This window comes from Netta rufina (assembly GCF_964035555.1).
Source record: "Netta rufina genome assembly, chromosome: 1".
In the NCBI taxonomy this organism is placed as follows: Eukaryota; Metazoa; Chordata; class Aves; order Anseriformes; family Anatidae; genus Netta; species Netta rufina.
In genome coordinates, this window is record NC_140123.1 from 178,408,519 (window position 1) to 178,431,800 (window position 23,282).

General features: G+C 44.0%; 2 protein-coding genes across 3 annotated transcripts in view; one reads left to right on the top strand and one right to left on the bottom strand.

Moving 5' to 3' along the window:
* DOCK4 (dedicator of cytokinesis 4) overlaps positions 1 to 19,717 on the bottom strand; it is a gene marked incomplete at its 5' end in the record, with an annotated part of 247,303 nt that extends 227,586 nt beyond the window's left edge. For both annotated transcript variants that reach the window (XM_084306308.1, XM_084306307.1), the window contains one exon: positions 19,681 to 19,717. In XM_084306308.1, coding sequence (XP_084162434.1) covers positions 19,681 to 19,717 — 37 coding nt within the window. The remainder of the gene's footprint in view (positions 1 to 19,680) is intronic.
* A 370-nt stretch (positions 19,718 to 20,087) lies between these two features.
* ZNF277 (zinc finger protein 277) overlaps positions 20,088 to 23,282 on the top strand; it is a gene marked incomplete at its 5' end in the record, with an annotated part of 55,288 nt that continues 52,093 nt past the window's right edge. The window contains one exon of the mRNA XM_084306397.1: positions 20,088 to 20,130. Within this exon, the coding sequence (XP_084162523.1) occupies positions 20,088 to 20,130 (43 nt within the window). The remainder of the gene's footprint in view (positions 20,131 to 23,282) is intronic.

Genomic DNA, 23,282 nt, shown 5'->3' on the forward strand with positions numbered 1-23,282 from the left:
ATAATTGAGTCAATTTGAGGCCTTCCCCATACTTTCTGAAAAGTATTGTGAATGCATTTCTTGGCACAGGCAGATACTAGGCAGAACGGCCAGCTCTGCTTGCCCCTGAGAGAAAGCAGGCACACTCACACCTTGGGTGCTCCCCAGGCAGGACGGGGGCCCTCAGGTCCACATCAGACCTGAGCTTTTACATGCACAAGAGAGTACAGAGAGCATGTGAACAACAACAAAGTTAGCACAGGGAGCCCTGGATTGGCATCTGCCTGTTAATCATCTGTCTGTTTTCACTTCCCCTCCCGCAGCTCCTGCCTGAGATAACTTCCACTTTCACAGCTCCAAGTTTTGACTTCCTCAAATCAGTCCCGCTGCCAGCTTCTTGTCACTAACTCTGTCCGCAGTGATCTGCTGCAAGCCATGCAAGAAGAACTTGAAGAGGAGAGCTGGAAATGAGGACATCAGTTGAGCATTAGCTGAAGAAGAGAGGTTAAAAAGGGCTGAGCACCCCTGCTCGGTTCAGGCTGCAAAGGACAGTGGCAGCCCAGAACATCAGCAGCACATGAAGTGTCTGCAGAGACCAAACCAGAGCACCCACATCCTCAGCTGGTCAGTACCAGATGGGCAGACTGTGTTACTTCTCTGTGAAAAGGAGGAAAATAACATCTCCATGATCAAGTGCTTCGACATAGCTAATAAAGAGGCTGCTGCAAAGCCACAGACAACAGGTGATGCTTCAGACTCATTCTTCTGCCCGTATCTGTGGGCAGAATTACAGAAACCGGCAATGGGCTTGGTTTTGTTTAGGTTCTGTGGATCCGTCTGTTTGTCTGCTTTTGACAAGATGTCTTTCCTGATTCCAGACCTTGAAGACATTTAAATACAGGCAAAATACATTGATTTGGCCCCACCATTTCCTTCGTTTGCAACGGTGTTGGAATCCACCTCCCCACCAGTCCCCAACCTCCTCCCAATAAATTGTTGCTCACTCATGCTGAATACAATTTGTCACAGTGAACTAATGTAATGATGTTTTATTCATAGGCTTAAGACTCTACTGGGCATGACAGCTTGAGAACTAAGACCACTCCCTCCAGACTAGACAAGAAAATATCGATAGCTCATGTGTGGCGTGTACACATCATGTTTAATGTAGCATAACAAAGTCAACTGTCAAACCTTTAAGCCAGAGTTAAGTCTAAGTCTTTCTCCAGTGACAAAATCTGGAGAATAACAAAGAGAATATTGATCTTCCTGCTTCTTTTGGTAACCTAACAAGATAAGGCAAACTAATGGTCAGAGCTCAGCCCAACTGTTGTTACACTCAACTGCTTTTGACATTGATAGCATCTTTTGTCCAAACGCCTAAAGATAAAAACAAAATAATGCAAAACAATGAAATACATCACAAAATTTCCAGTTCTCCACATTTATTTCAAAAAACAAGGTTGTAAATTTCAGCCACAGAAAGCATAACTGGCTTATGCTGATTACTTACAAAATACGTTCCCTCATCTACTTTTTAAGCTCTTCCTAACAGACACTTCTCAAAATCTATCCAAACTGAAGCCCAGATATCCTTAGCATGCAGCTAGTTAATCAAGTATCTGGAGAGCTTGGATGCTCTAACAGCTGCTTAGGATAAATCAAGAAAAACTGTTTGCTTGTCATCTTAATCGAGATCCTTCTACTCCTAACTTGCAGTGGCAAATTGCTGCCATATAACAATCCACTATGTAATGGCACAGCCACATCAGTGATAAAAATAAATCTCCATACTGGACACTAAAAGAGCTGGCAGTATGTGATTTGCACAAGAGGTTAACAGTAAGAGGTTAACAGAGATAATGCCTTCCCTGACTGATCTTTATAATATACAATTATTATACAATACTTTGCCACCCAGGAAGTAGAAACCTAAACAGGACAGCACCAGAAATACAGAAATCCTGCTCTGCATGATGACACCAAGCCAGACTTCTCCCCACCTAACTCTGAATGTTCAGGAGTAATGAGTTAAAACAATGAGTTAAAAAAAAAAAAACACACAAGCACACTTCATTTATTTCTTTCCATGCAATTGCTCAACTTCATTGTCCTTCTATCTTGAAAGCAGGCTACAAGACTAATTAGTTCAAGTTGGACTGTTTGGTATTTTGTTTTTGATTTGGAGGGGCTGGGTTTCTTTGTGGCTTTTTTTTTTATTATTGATTTATCATCTTGTGTTGTGAGCTTGCTGTATGGTATTTTATGAAGGAGGAGATGAGAAGTGAAATGTGAGAATGAAGGAAAGTCATTTTGGCGGTTAAGCACATCCTTGGTGCCCACTATACGAAAAATGAAAAGACAACGTAAATATTTACCATAGGAAGTTTAAGAGTGGCAGCTCAGTGTTCTATTTTTATCACAGAATTTAATTTTCAAAACTAGTAAGCTAGTATTAAAGAATTCTGACTGTTTCCATTGAAGCTTGTATAGAGGAGGCACAGAAAAAGCTATCTTTTTTCCTCAACTTTTTAACTGGAGATACCTCACAGTGGAGACTGCATAATCAGGCCCTAATGCCAGCTCCCATCATCCTAACACAATGGATATGTTTTTAAATGCTGGAACATGTAGGCAGTCAACCCTCCTAATAGACTCTGTGCCTCACAGGCCAAAGTTCCCATTTCAGCACTGCCAAGTCGCTGTAATCTGTCCAACAAGCAATAGAGCCAGCTAACAACATTGCACTCCTCCAGCCAGTATTTGCAAGTATGTGCACAGCTGACTCATATCTAGATCAAATCCAAAGCCAGTGCCTACTCAGCACACTTTCTTCTCCTGCCAAACAACCAGCAGAAGACAATCCAGGTGGTCAAGCCACCTTTTGCAAGATGCCAGTTCTAGCATGTATTACAGACACCAATGGAAGAGAACACAGAAATAAAGTGAGGTTCTGCAGTACCTTCTCCTGTTCCATCCCATCCAGTAGCACAACCACCAGTATGACCCTTTTCTTCCTCTTCTCCATTGAAATCCAGTGCCAGTACATCATGCAGCTGCATAGCACAGAGAGCCCCATGAATCACATGAGGACTTATCTGTGGCCAAAACATGGACCATCTCCTCCTATGAGCATGCACCAGAACCATTCAAAAGATGTAGATGGCACAGCAACTCCTTGGGTACGAACCACAGCATACAGCCTGGAAAGCAGACCTTCCTCCACCACGAGGCAATGGTGACGCTCAGCAGCACTGATGTCTGCGGCAGTACCAGTTCCACATGCACTCTGAGCAGCACGCTACAATAGGGCACTTGTAGAGATGCAAAGTGGCCTCATGCAACCGAGGCCATGAGCCCTGACTGCGACGTGGGCGCTGTCAGGGTGGGCTGGAAGCGTGCCATGGGCTTGGGGACTCCAAGAGCGTTTCAATTAGATATGGCTTCGCCAGGGCAATCTCCAGAAGCAACAGACAAAAGCAGCACAGACACTTCTTTGTCCACATGACTAATGCATTTTAAAAGGTCCAAGATAAAAATAACAACCTATTGGCATTTGCATGGATACCAGAAATTATTTTTGAGATTTTTCCTATTTTTAATTATAGTTCCTTTACATTTATGTGCACTTAGATCACTGCATCTTGGTTATATCAGATGACAAAAATGGGACGGAGATTTTAGAAGCTGATAGCATTGTTTAAAAACAGGGAGAAGTTACAGAACAGCCAACCCTTTTTTCTTTACTTTTCCTCAGCTAACCACAGCAGCAATTCACGAAGTATCTCAGCTATGTCAGAGGATACAAGCACACAAGCTCCCAGCCAGCAGCAAGAGCCAGCCTTTCAGTGTCTGCCTTACAAGCCAGGCACTGGGGTCGCATAACTCGCACGCAGCCAATGGGCAGGTCGGTGGCAGACGTGGGAACCTCAGTCATTACTGCCGACTCCCCATCCAGTTCTTAATAGCCGCTATGGGCTGTTACAAGATTCATACTCAGAAAGGCACTCACCATCATGACTTCAAGTCAGATTTCTGATTTGTATTTCCTTCTTCATCCCTTCAGTTTTCATGTCAGAGAGGTATGAGCAGAGACAACTCTAGCCGCATGTTTTAACAGCTTAAAGAACACAGTCACACCCCAGGCATACGTGTATATCAGTGCTACCTGGACATGTCCCACATGAACACCCACCACGTTTCCTGCAGAGCAGGAAAGCTGCCGTGTGACTGTGCAGAACTGCACAGCTGCCTTTATGCCCTACACGATGAACTGCACGAGCCTGGTTGGGCAGTGTAGACATGGAGGTGCAAAAGCTGCCATCCTCTGTTCTTTCCCTGCAAAGCCAGGCTTGAACTGCCAGTGGAAATTCAAATAGCTGCAAGAACTGCAAAAAAAACCCTCAAGCACTCTGGAGCGTAGACCTTACCCACGTGGTTTAATTTCTTTTTACAAAAGGCAAAGTTGAGATGCCAGAAAATGAACAAAACCTACATTTGCAAAGGGAATGAAAAAACAGAAGCAGGTGGTCAAGTAGCTAAGCTGGCAGAGAATTTGGACAGTAGCCGAATGGCCTGAATTCGGTCTTTAGTAAGGTCACCAGCGTGTCTCCCACAACACACAGCTGCATTACTTGAAAACTGAAATCATATTTGTGAGAATAAACTAGAAAGCATAAATATTTAAGATGACAGACATGAACTATGCAATAAAATAGGAATTTGAAACCTTTCAAAATTATCTATTGTGATTCATCTGTAAAAAGGCTATTTCACAAACATTACAGGCATTCATTGTGCTTCAGCAGTACACAGTTCATGATAATAGAGGTTCAACTCCTATCACTCTCTGCAAAGGCCCTTTGTGGTGGCATTTGTGCACTATGGGTACACGTGCACTCACACACTCACTCTGTTTTCTAAATAAAACGCTTGCCAGCAGCTCCAGGACACTCTCTAAGCAGCAGCCTCCAGCAGGCATGACCTCAAAAAAAGCAGCCCTCTGATGTGCAGTCAACCTTAGCTCAACAAAATCACACTCATTCATCACTTTCTACACTTCTGAACAAATACATACTCTTCTTTTTTATTTAATAAATGGTATTTTTGGTACATGAACACCAGGGACTGCTAATCCCTGCATTTCACTGGCTCTAAGTGAGGTGGTACAAATAATACCAGGAATGCTGACGCTCTGCGGAGTGAACTCAGCACTCTGTTAAAGCCAACTGAACGTGTCATTTAATCAAGATTGGTTTGGTCACCTCAAAGTTCCCCTACAAATGAAATTCAGACTTGATTCCCACAAGCAACACGGTATTGACAGAATCCACCACCCCAGTAAAACAGAATTAAAAATAACATCTTCTCCTGCCACCGGCTGTATCTTTCAGCATCAGCCATCGTCTTGGTCATCTGTAGGTCACCTAAGCAACTGAATCCTCAATATGTAGGTGAGCACTGCCTACCCTTTGTTCATGCACTAGCATCACGTAATGCAGGAAACAGCATTATGCTCTCCTAGTTCAAGCACTCTTCTTCGGTCACAATCAAGCCTTCAGCCAAAAGTTTCCAAGCAGTTTTCTGCAAGTGAGAATTCTGTATGTTCAGAAACAGCTCCTTCAGAGAGCAGAAAGCCCTGACTTGGCACTACAGGAGAAGGACTTTTGATTAGCTGAAATCTCATTAGCAGCATTCAAGTGTCTCTTGGAGTCGTTATCTAGTGAACTAAAACCTGCATGACCTACAAACTGAGATAAATACAACTGATTACAGAAAGTTCAAATCTGAGGTCCTCACCTAAAACACACAGCCAAAGTACCATGAAAATGCAAGGTGAATGAAGCACTTCAGTACCCCAAAATGGTCTTGTCTCTGAAGTGTGCTTTAATAATATCCGAATAGCACCACAAGTAACATTACATATCCCTTAAAAAAGGAAACCCTGACAGCACATCCGCCAGAAATGGCTGGGCAGAAGGTCTGCTCCCACCACTGCCTAAGCTCTACAAGTTTTGCAGCAAGCCTTAATTACAACTTCCATCCTACACATGCAGGCAGCAGATGCCCCAAAAAGGCTATCAGTGGGGCAGAGAAAGCTTCCCACACTTCCATACAGTTGTGACTCTTCCTGTGCTTTCCCCTCTGCCAGTCTCCTAGTAAGCCCTTTGCAAATCCCACTTCATGACGTGATAAAAGCATGCTGCAGTTCTGACCTCTGCCCCTACTTATCACTTAGCTTAGGCTCCAAAATCCCTCAATCCAGCCTCTACTTCCCAAGTCCAGTACTCACTATCCCCTACTGTGTTTGCCAAGTCTAGCTCTGCAGGCCCACCTCTGTCCAAGTCTCCCAACTGAAACTGCTGCAACAACCTTCAAGCTTCCGTATTTTCAAGAAAAACAATAAGAACATAATTAGCATAAATAGTTTTAGTTCACTTACACTGCTTCGTGATCTATAGCAGTTCACCTTTGCTGAAACAAATATTTTCCAAGTAAAAACAACTTGCAGCTAAACACAAAATAACCTGCCCAAGATCTTTGCATACATCTCCACATGACTGTAAAAAAATAGTCCTTTTTTTTCCCCTAAGTTCTTCTTATTATCAGAAATATAAACCAATAAGCCTGAAACTAGCTTCATACGGAAAGGATCATGTTATGAGAGATGTGCACATGTACAATGCAAATGATACAAAACCCTGTTGCACTTCTAAGCTTGTAGAATTCAGAGTATTTAAATCAGGTTTACAGCTCGTGAACAGTGCAGCATCATTTTACACTAGCAGTATCAGTATCTCAACATGACATCTGAGGCCACAGCATTCCTTTCACCTCCGTGGGCTGGTGTGACATACCACAGGCTGCAGGAATGCCTTCCACAATTGCTAGATCCGTGTCCATGCAGAACACAGTTATTCCAAACTAGCTAAGAGAAACTTCCATGAGTACTAGAGCAAAATCAAAAACAATTTTAAGACTGAACTACAGACTGATGAATTTCTGGAAACAAAATCTGCTTCAGAGAATAGAAAATTGCTATACAATGGATTTCTTTATCTAGCCTTTGGGACTAAAGAGAAGCAAAGCCAGACCTGGCTAGCTTGTCTATTAAATGTGCATCTGATGAGACTAACCTATTCCTTTTTAAAATCGCTTAATTAACTTGTCTTAATATCTACCCTTCTGTAGGAGACATCACCCACAAAACAATTCCTTTTGAAAACTGATATTGCCACTTGTTTTCTTGTGCAAATTACATGTATACAGATGTGAACACTGAGGGTTATTAAGCTATCTGTAAAAAATAAGGGTAGGGAACTGAAGCCTGATAGCAACTACATTCCCCTTTACTTTTAAAGGTCTTTAAATGATTCAAGACTTCAAGGGAAAAAAAAAATAATAAACTCTTTAGACAAGTTATATTTAAAAATTGTGCTTTGGAACTCTCAAAAAAAAAAAAAAAACAACAAAACAATCCTGATGTGAGCCAGCCCAATGATTATCAGACACATGGTAGCTCTTTTTCCTCCCCTTCACTCTCAGTTCACTGTGGTAGGGCTGAACAGCAGGGAGACGCGACAAATTGGAAATCCAGTATGAAAACAGGTTGAAAACACACTTAGCAATTGGAACTGTCACAGACAAGGTGACTGCCAGCTTGAAAGAGCTTTGAGAGAAATACATACACAGGTCATGCATCACATTCTAGTCCCTACTCTCATACACTGTTGCACAGCAAGCATACCTACCACACACCCTCCTAGGGATACCTCTAACAAATAAAGCCCTGAACATATTAAGTCAGTTCACAGCTCCTCTAACTGAGAGGAGGATGTGGGGGAAGACACAAATTGCCTCCAATACGATAAACATTATGTGTGATCCCCTAGCTTTATAGCTACCATAGCAGTTAAGGATGGTGCTTCAATGTCTTAGATGTGAAAAGCCTAGTATCCCCATAAAACACAGGCAAATAATTTCTCCTGTCCTAAAATGTTCTTGTAATGTACCTCAAACCAAATTTGGTACAGAACATAAAAGTCACATAATTAAGAACAGGCTTTCTTTCCTTGAGCTTGAGTACCAGTTTTGGGGCATAAATAACAAATATGCTGCTGAATGACAGGACTGAGACATCATTTCTAGGAAGTGTTTCATTAATCCAAGGGTATTCTGTCTTCTTCTATCAACCACATGAATATGTTATCATTATGAAGTATGTATTTTGCTTATGCTAGGCAGAAATATTTATTTTCCTTTCCCATACTATATTGAAAGGACTCCAGTTTTGTCCACTTCAGTTCAGCGTGCAACAATGAGACACAGACCCCTTGAAGGGATGTCACAAGTGTCACCTTTGTGCTCATTTTGATTTACTTAGTTGCTTATGTTTCACTGAACTCTCACAGTACACTTACTAGTTCTTGGTTCTGTCCTTGTTTTTTTTTTTCCAAAAATTTTGCTCCCTGGAAAAATTAGACAGTCTTGTATCAACAGAACTGAAGCTGCAACTTCAGAGTTCAGTTTCCTGCCTTGTGACACTCACACTGCATTTTAGTAGCCTGCTCAGAGTTGACAAGAGTCGATCGCAACTTAGTTTCCAAGACACATGCTTAGACAGCTCTGCTTGCTGCATGTGGAGACAGTTTGAGAGCAAGGATAGCTTAATGAGCAGCCATTGAATAGAAAAGAGCTGGGCAAACTGCTCAAATTAAAGCCGCCTGAATAGCACTAACAAGTAGGAACAGCCTAAAATTTGCAGTTCTTGAAGCAGCAGAAGGTTCAGAAAACAGCACACTCATGAATCCAGACCACTACCGCAGGATGAGAAGACAAAAACTAACCAACCTACTTTGACTCATTATTTGTCCCTGCCCCACAAAAACACCAATATAGTCTTGACAGGCTAACTAAACTTCTCACTAGGCTGTAGCTCACTGTCAAGTCTACCTCACCCGATGCAGCCAGGTCCAGCACCACCATGCAGAAAAGACCTGGCAGCTGCCCACGGATGTCAGCAGCAGCCCAGCACCATGCTGAGGCCCAAGGCATTTCCAGCAAGGCAAGGGAAGAACCCCACGGTCTGGCCTGCCATGGGGGGCATCCCCAGCCCAGCTAGAGGTGCTGATCTCTGGTTTGGCATGCAGGAATCCCTCCCTGCCAAAAGAGCAGGTTGTTGTCAGCCAGATAAGCTGCTCCCAACTGTTCATCACAAAAACAAGGCTGGGGGAGCACAAGGCTGGAGCCAGGACGGCCCCAGAGCTGGCCCAGCCTGGCCATGCCTGCACTGACCCCCACGCAATGACACTCAGCTCACCTAAGCTCTTTCCTTGTATTCAAGACAATGTTATTGCAAGTTTCCTGAATTGTTCTAACATATGGTACAGTAACTGTGCACAGCCTACACAAAACCCGGTATTTGTAGTCTGCAGTGCTTTTGAACTTCTGTATAAGGTCCATAAAACACCTCTTATGCTTTTATGTCAGCCATTAAAAAGCCAAACCTACGACAGTTCCGCAAACAGTAACTCAATTTCAGAGATTAACAAAAAAAGTAGCTTGCTAGTTTAAAACAGTCTATTCAACACCTAGCGGTTAAATAACTCGACTCTACCTTTGCTTCTCTAACACCAAGCCCTTCCACAGCAGCCTCTATTTGGCCATGGTTCTGCTGAGCAAACCGCACTCAGAGGTGGAACAGCGACATGGTGCTAAGAGCTCCATCAGCATCACAACCACACTGAGGACTCAATAAAAATGCAGTTCCTGGCTACTCATAAAAAAAAAAAAAAAAAGAGCTAGAAGCATTGTTTATACATATAAATCCAAAGAGATCTTTATGGGAGAAATTGCGTTGGTTTTCATGGCAATTCTATTGTTACAGTTGCATTTCCTTTGCTTACCAAGTTGCTTTTTTCTAATGATTTAGGGGAAAAAAGAAACCACACAATTTGTACCTATTTAATGTAACAACTAACCTCTGTACTTTATCTCAACCACCTTCAGAACTGGTGTTATTTTTTAATACATCTATTAAATACACATTTTTAGATGCATTGCTTTTCCAGCCCCAGCCTATTCAGCAGAACACTCTTTGCAGAACTGAAACAAAACACTTTCCTTTGCATGTAAATACATCAAAACCCAACAAATTTACAGTCTCACAGTCTTCCCAGTGAAATTTCTGAACGTAAGCAGGCGTGACCACGTTTAAACGTGAAAAAGCTAAAGCCGGGGCTGTGGTCTAACGCTGAACAACAGACAGGGAGCAGCAGCAGAACTGACCCCACACATCCTTCCCGCTGCTAGGAAGCCAATGCTCTTCACCAAGGGAACAAGCTTTAAATACTGCTTCTTAGAGCAGATTATAATTGCATAGCTTGAGAAAAAGCTACCACTTATTTAAGCAGGGGAAGAAAAAAACACAAAACAGAACCACAGTGTTTTCCAGAAGAAACCACAGAGGGCAACCTAAAAAAAACGTTAACTCTGCAGGTGACTGTGGAAGGAGGGATTTCCATACTACCCTAAATCAGAACTTGGGGAGCCTGTTATCTCATTCCTCTGAATATTGTTTAACACAGCACATCTCAAAATACAACCTTCAAAGAGGATTAAACTCTAAACTAACGGTTACCTCAGACATGCAAGAATACCACACACTTCCTTGAAAAGGTCTGTAATATTCTAAAATATTATCTGTTTTTGGCATCTTTTACTACTCTTTTGTAATTAATTGGTGGTAAGAAATCTTTCAAAAGGCCTTGGATAGTTGAATTATTACAAAACGCCTAACTTGCATGCAGAAAGGACTATATGTAAGTATTTTGTCTTCCAATCTGATTTGCAAAAAAAAAAAAAAAGTACAAAATTTAACTTTCTTCTTATGTAAGTAACTGGAAAATGTGTAACTTGGGGTGCATACCACTATCATTAGCACATCTTCCTAAGATTAATATAATGGCAAAGTATGTGCAGGCAGTTATCTCTACCCTTACTTTACCTCTTTAACCTGGCAAGAGACAGCAATAAGCCTGTTTGTTTGACACAGCTGAGCACTCAGAGCTACAGCTGGCCCAGCGAGAAAGGAGATTTAGCTTTTGGGTCCTTTGTTATCCCAAGCAGAAGAAAGGATATCAGGAAGTCCCAGCATTTTGGCCTCAGTTATAATTAGCTATTCAATTTCATTCCAGTATGGGCGGGTGGAGGAAGAGAAGCAAGTATAGCTGAAGGAGTGACCTCTCTACAGCACTGACATGTGCTCTTACACTGAAATAGAAGAGCAGTGATCTTCCGTTGTTTTCCACCTTAGGATTTCCTCTTTTTTTTTTTTTTTTCTTTAAGTCTGAAGCTTTACAGACCAAAAAAGGAAGGAAGCTGGGGAAGGGGGGGAAGGTGAAGGAATAGGGAAGAGACAGATAAGTGACGAATGTTCAAGAAGTTTCCACTATTAACCGTGAATAACACTGCAGCTCTGCAAGCACTTAGCCAGTAAATTGTTTCAAAAATACATATTCAGATTTCTTCTTCCTTTGCCATAATTAGAGAGGATAACATTAACACCAGAAAGGAGCAATTCTGAATCCATGCAAAGGCAGAAGCTACATGTCAAGCTCCTTATCCTCACATAGCCAACAGATGTGAGAAAAGCAGCTTGGCACATGCTTTTAAGTGACAAAATATTAGCCAACTTTATTCTTTATGAAAGCTACCAATATCACTTACCAGAACTAAGCACTTACAACCTAAAAACGATTTCTCTATCGTTTCATTTCTGGGAGTGTCTCTCCACTGTGCCCATGGAATCAGAGGTACCTTTATCAGCCACTGATGACATTTCAGTTTCCTCAAGGCTACTTTTTTCTTTCTCAAAAAAAATGAAAAGACATTACACTTAAAAAAAAAAAAAAATCAAATAACCACCTTTACAGAGAACTTTTCCTTAGAAATGTATATGATTTCACCAAGAACATTACCTAGAAAAACAGTAATTCTACCTTATAGAAAAATAATGGTTTCATAATTATATAGCCTTCCACATTATTAGGAATCAATGCCCAATTGCTGTTTGTATGATTGTTAAGTAATGCAATTTTTGCAGCTAACTTGCATTTAATGTATAGAAGAAAACAAAGCAGCAGAAATACAGCTTTCTCCATGAGGCATCTTGTGCATCCTTCACTCATTAGTTTGTTCTGTAGGAAAGTTGAAACAAGGCTTTGGGGAGTAATCAATTACTTTTTACACTATAAGCTCATGACATGAAACATTATCCCATTAAATAGTTAATGCTTTTTGATAGTAAAATAATGCTTTGATAAAAAAAATAAACAGTAACTTATCACAGAAGGCCCCTATTCTGCAGTTGGTGCCTACCAGTTATCCCCAGCATCTATAGACTCACTTACATTCAATGCAAATTATTGAAGAGGTGTCAGTATACACATGATCTTTATGATTATGAATCATTTTCATTTCTAAATCAATCTCAAAAGTTTTAAGTTCAGTGCAAGTACTACTAAAAACCAGAGAAATAGCAAGCAGTGACTGAGGAAGGGCACCCTGTTCCTCCTCTGCTGCCAGAAAAGCAGCACAAGCTCAGCATTTACCTCCTGACTGCATGAGATCAGCCACCGCCCGCTCCCAGAGCCTTGCAAGGCCAAAAGCAGACAAAATCCAGTAATGCAAACAACACTGAAATAAAATTAAGTCATCCTTCAAATGCCTTATTCTGAGTTCAGCAAACTAATGACCCAAACCGGGGGTTTATTCCTTTTTTCTGCTGTTGTGTTTTTCCACATGCAAACTACCAAGACAACAAAACGCAAAGTACTGGAGACCCCAGTAAGACTTCCTTACTTTCAGTTATGATAATTCCAGCTGTTAGTATTAAAGAAATAGATAAATATCACATGTGAATCTGAAAAAAATCAACTTGGTTCCTTAAATGGGGAAAGGCAAAACATGCAATCTGTATCAGCAGGGTTTTCTTTGTATTAACATGCCTTCAAGAGCACATCTTCTTGCCTCATCCCTTACCAGAGCTGCTTTTTTTTTTTTTTTTAAATCCCTACAAAACTCTTATTAGATTCTACCCTATTTTCTTACTCAAGAAAGCAGAAACCAGCAAGCACAATGTGTTACAAAGTGCAAAATCCAAGCTTCTTTCTTTGTCCCCATCACAGGTGACTTTCAGAGCTGCACTGTTTGCAGCTCCTGCATCCACCCCAGAGCATCTGGAAATTAGATCAGCATTATTTTCAAAAGAAACATTTCAGGTGCCTAAGAAAGCACAGTTGACAACTTCTCACATCCTATTTAAACTACATAAAATGTAACACACGTTCGGAACAACGAGAAACATGCATTAAGAAGATAGACACAAAGTAGCTATCACCTCAGTCTTTTGTTTTTGCAAAGATCTGAAGAAAACATTCCATTTAAACATACAAAGATCCAAAACTAATGGCAAATCCTGGTGGCATCCAAGTATCTTTCAGTTGCTCATCAAGCACTGCTTCAGTTAGCAAGCACGGTTCCTAAACTGCGTCTCTCACAACAAAGCTGTCAGACAAGGTGCTTCCAACAGGCTTATGTGAGAAGGGAAACTTGGGAGGCAGCACGGCTGAAAACCAGGAGAAATAGTATGGAAAAAATAAGGCGCAGTTCACTGGGGACAAATGCAACGTGTCACACATGAGCAGAAGTAATCAGCTGACAAATACGGGATGGGGAATGACTGTCTAGACAGCCATACCCCAGAAAAGGATCTGGAGGACTGCTCTGTGGTTCCCAGCTGAACGTGAGTCAGCGTGGTGCTGCTGCAAGAGGCACAGATAGCACAGTGGGAGCGACGGGCAGGCACAGTGCCTGGAGAGCACACAGAAAGGTTCTCCTGCTCTGCCTGACCCAGCTTCTCCGTCCAGTTTTGGACACAGCTTAAGGCCAAGGATAAGACCAACATGGCCTACAAGGCAAGGCTGAAGTAACTGGAGCTATTTCGCTCACAGATTAAACAGTCTCAGCAAATTTTCATATACTCATAATGATATACACCAGAGGAAAACCGTACTCCAGTGCTGAAAACTTTCTAGCAGTAGGATTGCTAAGCACTGACTACAGAAGTCACAAATGCTCCGTTACCAGCATGTTGAAGACCACGCTGCCAAACATCCTTCAGAAGAGACTGAGTTGACTAGGCCCTGAGAAAGTAGCACAGACTAAGCCTCTCAAAAGACATATTAGACATATATGTCTAATTAGACATATATGTCCCTGTGTTTCTATTGATTGTCCCTCAAAACTACTAAACCTGGGTATTACATTAGCACTAGACCCTTCCTACAACCAATGCAAACCAGAAAACAAAAACAGTATCTCCCTCTGGGAGAACATCTGGCTTCCAACTGGAAATCAGACAGTGGTCACCTCAGAAAGCATTTTTTCCCAATTCCTCACAAAAGGACATGCAAAAACATACAATAACAAACAAAATTCCAGACTGAGAGTGAAGCAAGACGTTTGCATTTCTACCCTTCTTTGCAAAACCACCAAGACAGGCTCAAGAGGACTTTGAGGGGTCATATCTAGGTTTCCCTGTACCTTCACAGAATCAACTACCAATCCTGCAGCGATAAAACAAACCCCACACATACACCACTCACATGTGCTCAACCTAAAGAAATGAAGCAGCACTTCTCCCAGGGGGTGAGAAGTTTTTGCTGAAAGCTCCATCAGTGCCTGCATCCATTCAAGTACCCCAAATGATCCAAGATCTCAAAGTGCTCTCTTCAGGATATTCCTTCATCCCAAGACTCAAATTACAGAGAATTTATAGACCAAAACCTGCACAGTGAATTACACTCAAATGAGCTGGAAACTATGGAAAGTGGTAAATAACATGTTCACCTTGAACTAGTCTGTAAACGTGAAATCCTGTTTTATATTGGGGTTTTGTTTCCTGGCTGCAGGTTAGGGAAGCAAGAAGGTGTCTCAAAAGGCAGTTCTGGGAAACAACCTCACAGCAGTGCAAGAGGTTTCCACTATCTGCATGATAACAGTAAAATAACAGATCATAGCCTCCTTGACAGAGAAGTTAGTGACTGCATCACGTGCTGTCTGAGCTCCCAGAAGCAGTTACAGACTCCAGCCTTCACTCCTTGCATTATTTAATTCACCACTGCTCCCTTATCTTTTAGCTAAATCTTGCCCAGCTAGTAGCCACACAAGTCCAACACTGAAAAAGGTGAATGCTGACAAAAAGCTCAATACAGTTGAACAGGAAGAAAAAGACTGTCATCAGTATACAGCTGCCAGCACTGTAACATCAGTCTTAAATTTTCCCCTCCCTAGTAGCTCCATATACACAGTGAACAGGAAAGACGAAAACTCTGATGGGAGCTACATAAGATGGTGTTAAGGAACCAACCAGCTCTGCATTGTCCTCAGGAGATGGTAAGGACATTCAGATTACACCCATACCAAAGACTCTAGATGTTTGGAAGCAACTATTAAAAGCCATTGAAAAAAAATAAATCTTGTGTTAGTCTTATTTTAATGCAATTTCACTGATTTCACAATCATCACACAAGTTAAGTTAGGGCCAGTCTTATGACCTTGCTTTTAAAACCTTATCCTTTAGGTTCTGCTCTCCAACAGAAAGCAGTTACTTCTAGTCCAAAAGCTGTACGCTGAGATCACTTATTTCTGGAAGATACTGATAGTTATTGCTTATGTAGAAGACCAGTAAAACGTTATTTTTATTTGACTGTTATCCTAAATGGGTACGAAACCCTTTGTGACAATGTAAGGCCCACAAGTCTTGTATCTCGAAGAGCTACAATTCAAGGAGTATTTCATGAAATGGAAATGGGCTCCCACTGCCCGGGGGTGTGGAGGGAACACGGATGTCCTGCCAGGTTCAGCCTCCATGCCCCATACCACCCCACATTCACCTCCCTGCAGCCCCAAACAGTCCGTGCTGTAACAGGACAAAGATCACCCCACCTGCTCCCTAGCCAGATGGGGTTCATGAGCCCCAACAAGCACCGGGCTCACCTCTCAATAGAGATTTAGGCAGCTTGCTGCAGGTTCACTATTAGAAGTCATATTAGTACAAGGCAAAAATGCAAACTGAATTCCACATAAAACAGTGAGGCAAGATCAACATAAGAGAAGGGAAATAAGAGCATTGTTTGTACTGCTTGGGGAGGGATGGAAGAGAAGTTGATGAAGCACTCGTTAAACAAACCACATTATATTAGATGCCTAGCATGCTTGTGACAGATACATCATGACAGTGGCCACATCACAGTCTTGCTCTTCTTTGTTGGTTTGTTTAGCTCAACAACAAGCTCATTTACAGTAACGTTACCTCAAAGTCAAAAAAAAAAAAGTGACTGCAGCATGAGGACAAAGATATCTCAGCAGCTTTCAACACGATTGCCAGCGAGACTTGTCCAACTGCAACTCAGAAGAATGGGGCACAAGCCAACTGATTTGGCTTTTGCTGTGTGCCAATCAATACAGCTCCTGTGATCAACTAATACACTCCTGGCTTATGCCTCCCATAAACCTCAGCTTATAGCACAAAGTCATTTAATCCTTCCGTTTCCCTCTATATAATGGGAGATAGCCACACTTCAGACCCCTTTGGGAAGCCAGATTTATAGCTTAACCACACTAAAATACCAAGCACTATTTAAACTTCTGAGCTAAATTGGTAGATTATGCTACATGGAATGACTTCAGGACCAGGAACAACGTGCCACCTATAAATTAGGCGAGGCATTCAGCAGCTGCTTAATTATTCTCTGATCTTTCCATTAGAATCTAAAAAATGCCTTCCCAACAAATTTTGGCAAGTGATGTGCTTACCAGACAAAGGTAAGCCACCTACATTCCAGAGAGCATAAATGCATCCCACAAGGTGCAGGTAAATCAAAGAGCAGAGACAATACAGCAGTATGCAGACCTGGTGAGGTAAAAAGAAAAACCGATCCTTTACATTCAGACTGCCTAACCACAGACAGCATCTACCAAAAAATCCATTTACTCTTGTGATTTCTCTTTTTTTTTTTTTTTTTTTTTAATTTATTACAGCTAGAAGTTTCTGGTTTGCACCAGGCAGCAAGAATCAACTTTGAAAGCTGCACTTGCTGGTTTGCTGTCTGCAGAGGATCCACAGCTACAGTCTTAAATGACTCATTTTAACAAAGGGTTTGGTTATTGTTCTAAACAATATTGTGCTGTTATGTTCCAAGTCCGTGTAGAACAGCATGCAATGTATTTGAGCCAACTCCACTTGACATCTACCAGTTTTAGCTACCGTTAACAGCAATCCAAGAAACCCACAAAAGCTCACCTCTCCTGCCCCTATATCAGGGCACATCGTGCTGCATGCCCCATGTAACTGGCTGGTGGATGCTTTGTGTGATGCTGTCACTAGTTTGACACAACAGCTGAGGGGATAATTCAATGCAAATGAAACATCAAAGTGAAATACAGAAGTTTAGCCTTCTGTTTGGCAAATAAAGATATCAAAACCCAGACAAAGCAAACTTTCTCAGAAGCACTTCTATTCCAATGCTTACTTCAATTGCTGAAGGGCTCGGGTTGGCAGGCACCTTGAAGATCACCTGCCTCCAACCCCCCTGCCATGGGCAGGGATGCCCCATCCCCACTGGGTCAGGTTGCCCAGGGCCTCATCCAACCTGACCTTGAACCACATCAGGGATGGGACATCCACAGCTTCTCTGGGCAAGCTGCTCCAGTGCCTCACATTTAGCATCCTTGGGGATAATCAAGAGCTGACAAAATCTACTGCCTTAGAAATGAAACCCACAAAATTGCAGTACAAAGAACATCACATCGAAGTGCAATGGTCATCACGGCAGTATGCTACCAATAAATGAACTCAGAGTACAGCAGCCTTCTCAGAAAAAGCAATTATATATCATCAGTAGCTAGCAGGCAAAAGTTTAAAATAAAATAATGAAGAGATGGCTACTTGCATTGACTGCTCCTCAAAGGGGGGATCAGTCAGGCTGTGCAAGCGAGCAACAGCCACCTGGCTACCAGCAACCCTTCAGTGCAGCCAGGTGGCTGTTGCCTGGTTATTCATCCATTTTGGCATGTCACAGTAGAAATGTGCAGCACACAGCATGTGCTGCAAAATTCAGATTGAAAATGCAGATGAGGTCTGATGTTAATGCAAGCCCTGAGCTCTTCATACAAAGGATACATATGCTTGGTACAACTAATCAGGATTCTCCAAGGGTTTTATAATGCACCCGTTTTTACCAGGGCAGATAGACACACAGTTATTTAAAAACTGCTTGGAAACACAGCAATGGCACGACTTTAAAAAGGAATATACAAAAGTAGATCTTTGGTACAAAACACAGGATTGTGTAAAGTGGCTTTCATAAATCAAAGTTTAAAGAATTACACAGCAAGAGACAACTCTTCCTCCAGCCTCCCCTACCGCTGCCAGGCAGCACAATAGCTGACACCGTAGTTGGGTGTGAAGATTTTGCAGATAGCACTCATCGTGCAGGTGAGCGAGCATGCAGCGTAAAACACAGCCCCTGAGCCAAAATAACCACTTCAGACCCGTTTTTCATCATTTCGCGGTGGCGGTGCGAACCACGCTGCCGCCCCGTCCCAGGGGCACAGCGGACCCGAAGGGAACAGTGGCTTTTTGTTACCATCTTGAATAGCCTCTGGAAGGCGAATGGCAGAAAACCACGCAATGAATTTAAACAGGAATAAGCACCGACTCGTGACTATACGATATCTGCACAGACGAGGAGGATTCTTTCAGTTTTATGTTTTCTGGCCGATCCGAAGCAAGCTTGCTGCTGAGAAGCTGCGAGCGCACCTCTTTAGCGGGCTGAGATCGCTCGGCACAAGCTGAGCCCGAGTGAGGAGGGGAGAGGAAAGGAGGGGAGAGCAGGACAAAGCTCCACGGCGCTCACCCACCGAAAGGCTCAGCCAAACGGGGGAGATGCTGGGGGAGATGCTGGCAGCCGGGCAGACAAGGGGCAGGCTGCTGGGTGCCCGTCCGTGGCGTTACAAGGGATGCTCGGCGGTCGCGCTTCCCTCACAAAGCGGGAAAAAAGCGCTGCAATTGGGACATAGCGCGCTACTCTCGGAAATAAAAAAAATAAGAAAAAGCAAAACAAAAGAAAGAGGCGCACGCAGACAAAACCTAACAACAAACACACCGAGGAGGGGGCTGCAGCTCGCGATGTTCGGCTGCTAACCCCCTGCCAGCCGCCCCGGGGGGGTCCCAGCGAGGTTTTTAGGGCTCGGCTCGCCCCGGGCAGGGGGCGTCCCGCAGCCCAGCCCCACCTGGGCGAGCCGGCGGGGCTGCTGCTGGCCGAGCAGCTCGCCCAAGTTGCCGCACAGCCCGGCTCGGCGAAGCGGGGCCATTGTGCGGGACGAGGCGGCGCGGCGGTGCCAAAAAAGGGGAGAAAAAATATATACAAAAAAAAGCGGCGCGCACCGCCACAAAGCGACCCGGCGGGCTCCGCAGCCCTGCCCCGGGGCAAAGTTGCGGCCGGGCTCGGCACGGAGCGAACAATGCGGGGCGGGGAGCGGGGGGAGCCCTCCCGGCGGCTCGCAGCGGTGCCCGGGGGGCGAGCAGGTGTCGCGGCGGGGCCGGCAGCGCTCCCGTTCCCCCGGCCCCTCACTCACCCACGCCGTACTTCTCGTGCTCCGTGGGTATCCACATGCCGGCGGCAGCGCTCCCCGCTCGGAGCGGCGGCCGGCTCCGCCTGGCGGGCTGCTGCTCAGCCGCGGCTGCCCGGCTCCGCCGGCTGGGGCATTGTTCCTGCGGACCCACCGACAGACGGACAGACCGACAGACAGACAGACAGCCGGGCAGGCGGCCGGACAGACCGACCGGAGGCGCCGCTCGGCCGCCAGCCACTTATAGCCGCCGGCCCGCTGCACGCCGGGCAACGTAGTGCCTCGCCGCGGCCGCGCCCCTCGCCTCCGGCGGCACGGAGCGGACTACGAGCCCCGGCCGGCCCCGCGGCCGCCGGGGGAGGGAGGGAGGCAGGGAGGGAGGCGGAGCGTGGAGGGAGGGAGGGAGCGGCGAAATGGCGGCGCCCCGCGGGGCCGGCGGGCGGGCGGAGCGGGGAGGTGAGTGCGGGGGGAGCGCCGGGGTCTGGGGGTGAAGGGGGCGAAGGGGGCACCCGCCTGGGTTTGGGGGTGCCGGGGTGGTCCCGGCGGGGTTTGGCTCCGTGTCGGAGTGGGTGATGCGGAGCGAGCCCCCCGGCTCCGGTGGGGGCTGCGGGAGGCGCCTGGGCGCTGCGAGGGGGGTGCGGGAGTGGGGTTTGCGTGGGGTGGTCCCTGGAGGAAAATAGGGGAAAATGGGGGAAAAAAGGGGGGTGCAGTGTGCAGCTGCGGGCCGCACCGGGTACACAACACCTCTGACACGAGTAATTCATCTGTCTTTAAAACAAAAACACCGCCCTTCAGTCAAATCGTTGCTTTGAACTGGGATGTTGCGGTTTCAGCTGAACAAAAAACTCGGTTTTAATGTTTTCACAACTCAGAGAGGAAAGCAGTACAAGTTGTTCTAGTTCAGGTTCTCTTTTAGCCTTTATTTTCATATTAAGTTGGATTTCTAAGTCACCCGTAGTGTGAAAGACACATTGGAAGAAGTCATCCAAGCAGGCAGCTTCAAACCTAGGTCTGGAGCGCGCCTGTTTGGTTCCTCTTTTAGTTGTCAAACTCAGGTAAAGAGTAATTTAAGCGACTTCTGTGGTGTTTCTCTAGTATGTCCCCTGCTTCTGTTCACAAAACTCATTTTCATTGTGCTGCTAGTTAAAGCAGTGCTTACTTTATTTGTGTGGCATTGTGTTGGCATAAGCTTCACCTCCATGAAAAGCCCATCACTTCTAGAGGACTACACTAGTGTAACTGCACACAGAGGCAGAGCTGTGTTGGTTTAACTGGTTAAAAGGTCGAACACTTTTGTCTGTGCAAAATCTGTGTGACACTGCACGTAGGGCTGTGGGGTACTAGGGACAGTGAGGTGAGTTTCAGGTTTTTCCAGGTAACTCGTGTAAAGACATTGGGGCTAGTAAGAAGAAAGTTTATTCCACTGGAGTTTAGAGATCTGGCCTGTGGTGTTTTCCTGTAAGTGAATTCAAAAACTCATTGAAAAAGATTAGTGACCATTCAGTGACTTTGCTCAGGATTCCCAAACTCTCTTTACATCCTGTTGCAGATCCTTTGGAGTCCCTACATGACAATATGCGTAAAAGTCAGGATTGAAAATCAAAATAGTAGGTGCCAGGCTGAATTAACTTCTGTCCCAGCCTATAGATTTCCATGTACGTCCGAGCAATCTTCCTCTCCATGAGAGAGGGCTGCCAGCATGTTGGCTGGGAGTCATGAAATTCTGCCACAGCCTTTTAATTGCTGTCTGTCATGTTAGCCATGACTGTCTTCAGCATGTTTTTATTAGGCTCGGAGCATGTCTTTCTTCTTGCCTTGAACAAAGACAAAACTAGCCAATAGCTGAAACATCCTTTTCAAAATTATTCATTTATGGTCCAGTCACTTAGAATAAACAGATCTTGTAGTATAAAGCCCTGCCTGTAGGCAAAGAAAATACTTGACATTAATACTATCATTTCCCTGGCTCTGAGCAAAATTCCTCTTCCACAAGTTTCATTTCCACACAGCTGTTCATCATCTGGCATCATGGTGTGCTTCCATGTGCACCTGAGAAGGTGTCACTTCTTTGGAGACAGAATACAGGAAAATAAAATACTTTTTCCTGTCCTGCCATATCCTGTTTATAGGAAAGCCTGTGCTTGTATAAATGCAGGACTGCGTTACTTTCTAGTTAATTTACTCCAGCAGCTGTCACTGAGTGGCTTATAAAAACATATCACTGTCCACAGTACAAGTTATTCAGTCTACATTAATTAAGCTACATATCAACATTTCTTACAGCATCTGGCAATGGATTTTCTTTATTTTTGTTTTTTTCAGAAGTGTGTCTTTCATAGATTCATAGGCAGTCTGAAAGTTACAGTTTCTTACTTAGGGTTTTAATGTGTTCAAAGGCTTTTCAGTACCATGTTCCCAGAGCAAACCACGTCAGAGCACATCTTACTATCCCACATCTATCTCTTGTGTCCTGTTTTAAAGGAATTTGGCTTACTGTGAAAAACTGAAGTTTGACTGGTCGTGTACATGTCTACTCATTTTCATTGTTACCTAGAGGATACTTCAGTGAAAGTTGTTTTGTTTCTTATACTATAAGTATCATTTCTTCAGCTCTATTTTAAGTTCTGTTTGTTAAGAGCTGCTCAATCCAATGGACTCTGGGATCCAAGGATTCCTCTTTCCTGGTTGCTGAAAGCCAGTCCTGTGTATTTACAGACCTGAGAGATTTTTCTCTCTCGTGGCTCATGGATGTGGCTGCTGCTGTTCCTCTCTGCAGGTCTGGCCAGTAGCAAGGCTGAGCATGCATTCAAGAGGGGCATGCAGGAACAGGAAAATTAAATGGCTGGCCATACAGGCAACCACAGAGCAATGCCTTGATCATATCCTCATAAACACCTCTACCACTCACATAAACAACAATACGGATAGCCCAGTCTTGTTCTTCCTTTCTGGTTCATCAGGACTGACATTCACTAGAGAAAATACACAATTCCTCTCTAGATTTTCAGGCACCCTCATGTTTAAAGACCTCTTATATATCAGCATGGGCTCTAAGTCTGTTTAACATCCATTCCTGAACCAGGGGCCAGTTACACAGCGTCTCAGACTCAGTGTTTCTAAATGATGGTCTCCTTCTACTCACTTCTGTCGCTTCTCATGATGCTGTTGAAATGTGCATACACCCTGGTCCCTCAAGTTGCTGATGTTTGGACCTCTCACATGTACAGTCCAGCCTCTCCAGTTGTTGACATTTAGACCTGCAAGTACTGTGGTTGTGGTCTTCCCAGTTGCTGCCATTTAGACTCTTGCATTTCAGGCTCTCCAGCTGCTGGCATCTAGACCTGCAGGCCCAGTAACCTGAAGTTTGTTTTCCAAGTTGCTTACACTTAGACCTTGCAGCACCCTCATCTGTGTGATGGAGTAAGATTACACAAAAGTTAAGAATATAATTTAGAAGAAGATACACTGCAGTGATCAAGAAAGTACTTACATACAACTGACTCTTTTTATGCCCACCTTCTCCATTCTCCTGTGCTTGTTCTTCTCTGTCATTATCCCTCCATTTCTCCACCCTTCTCACCTGCCAGATAAATCTTCCCTTTATTATT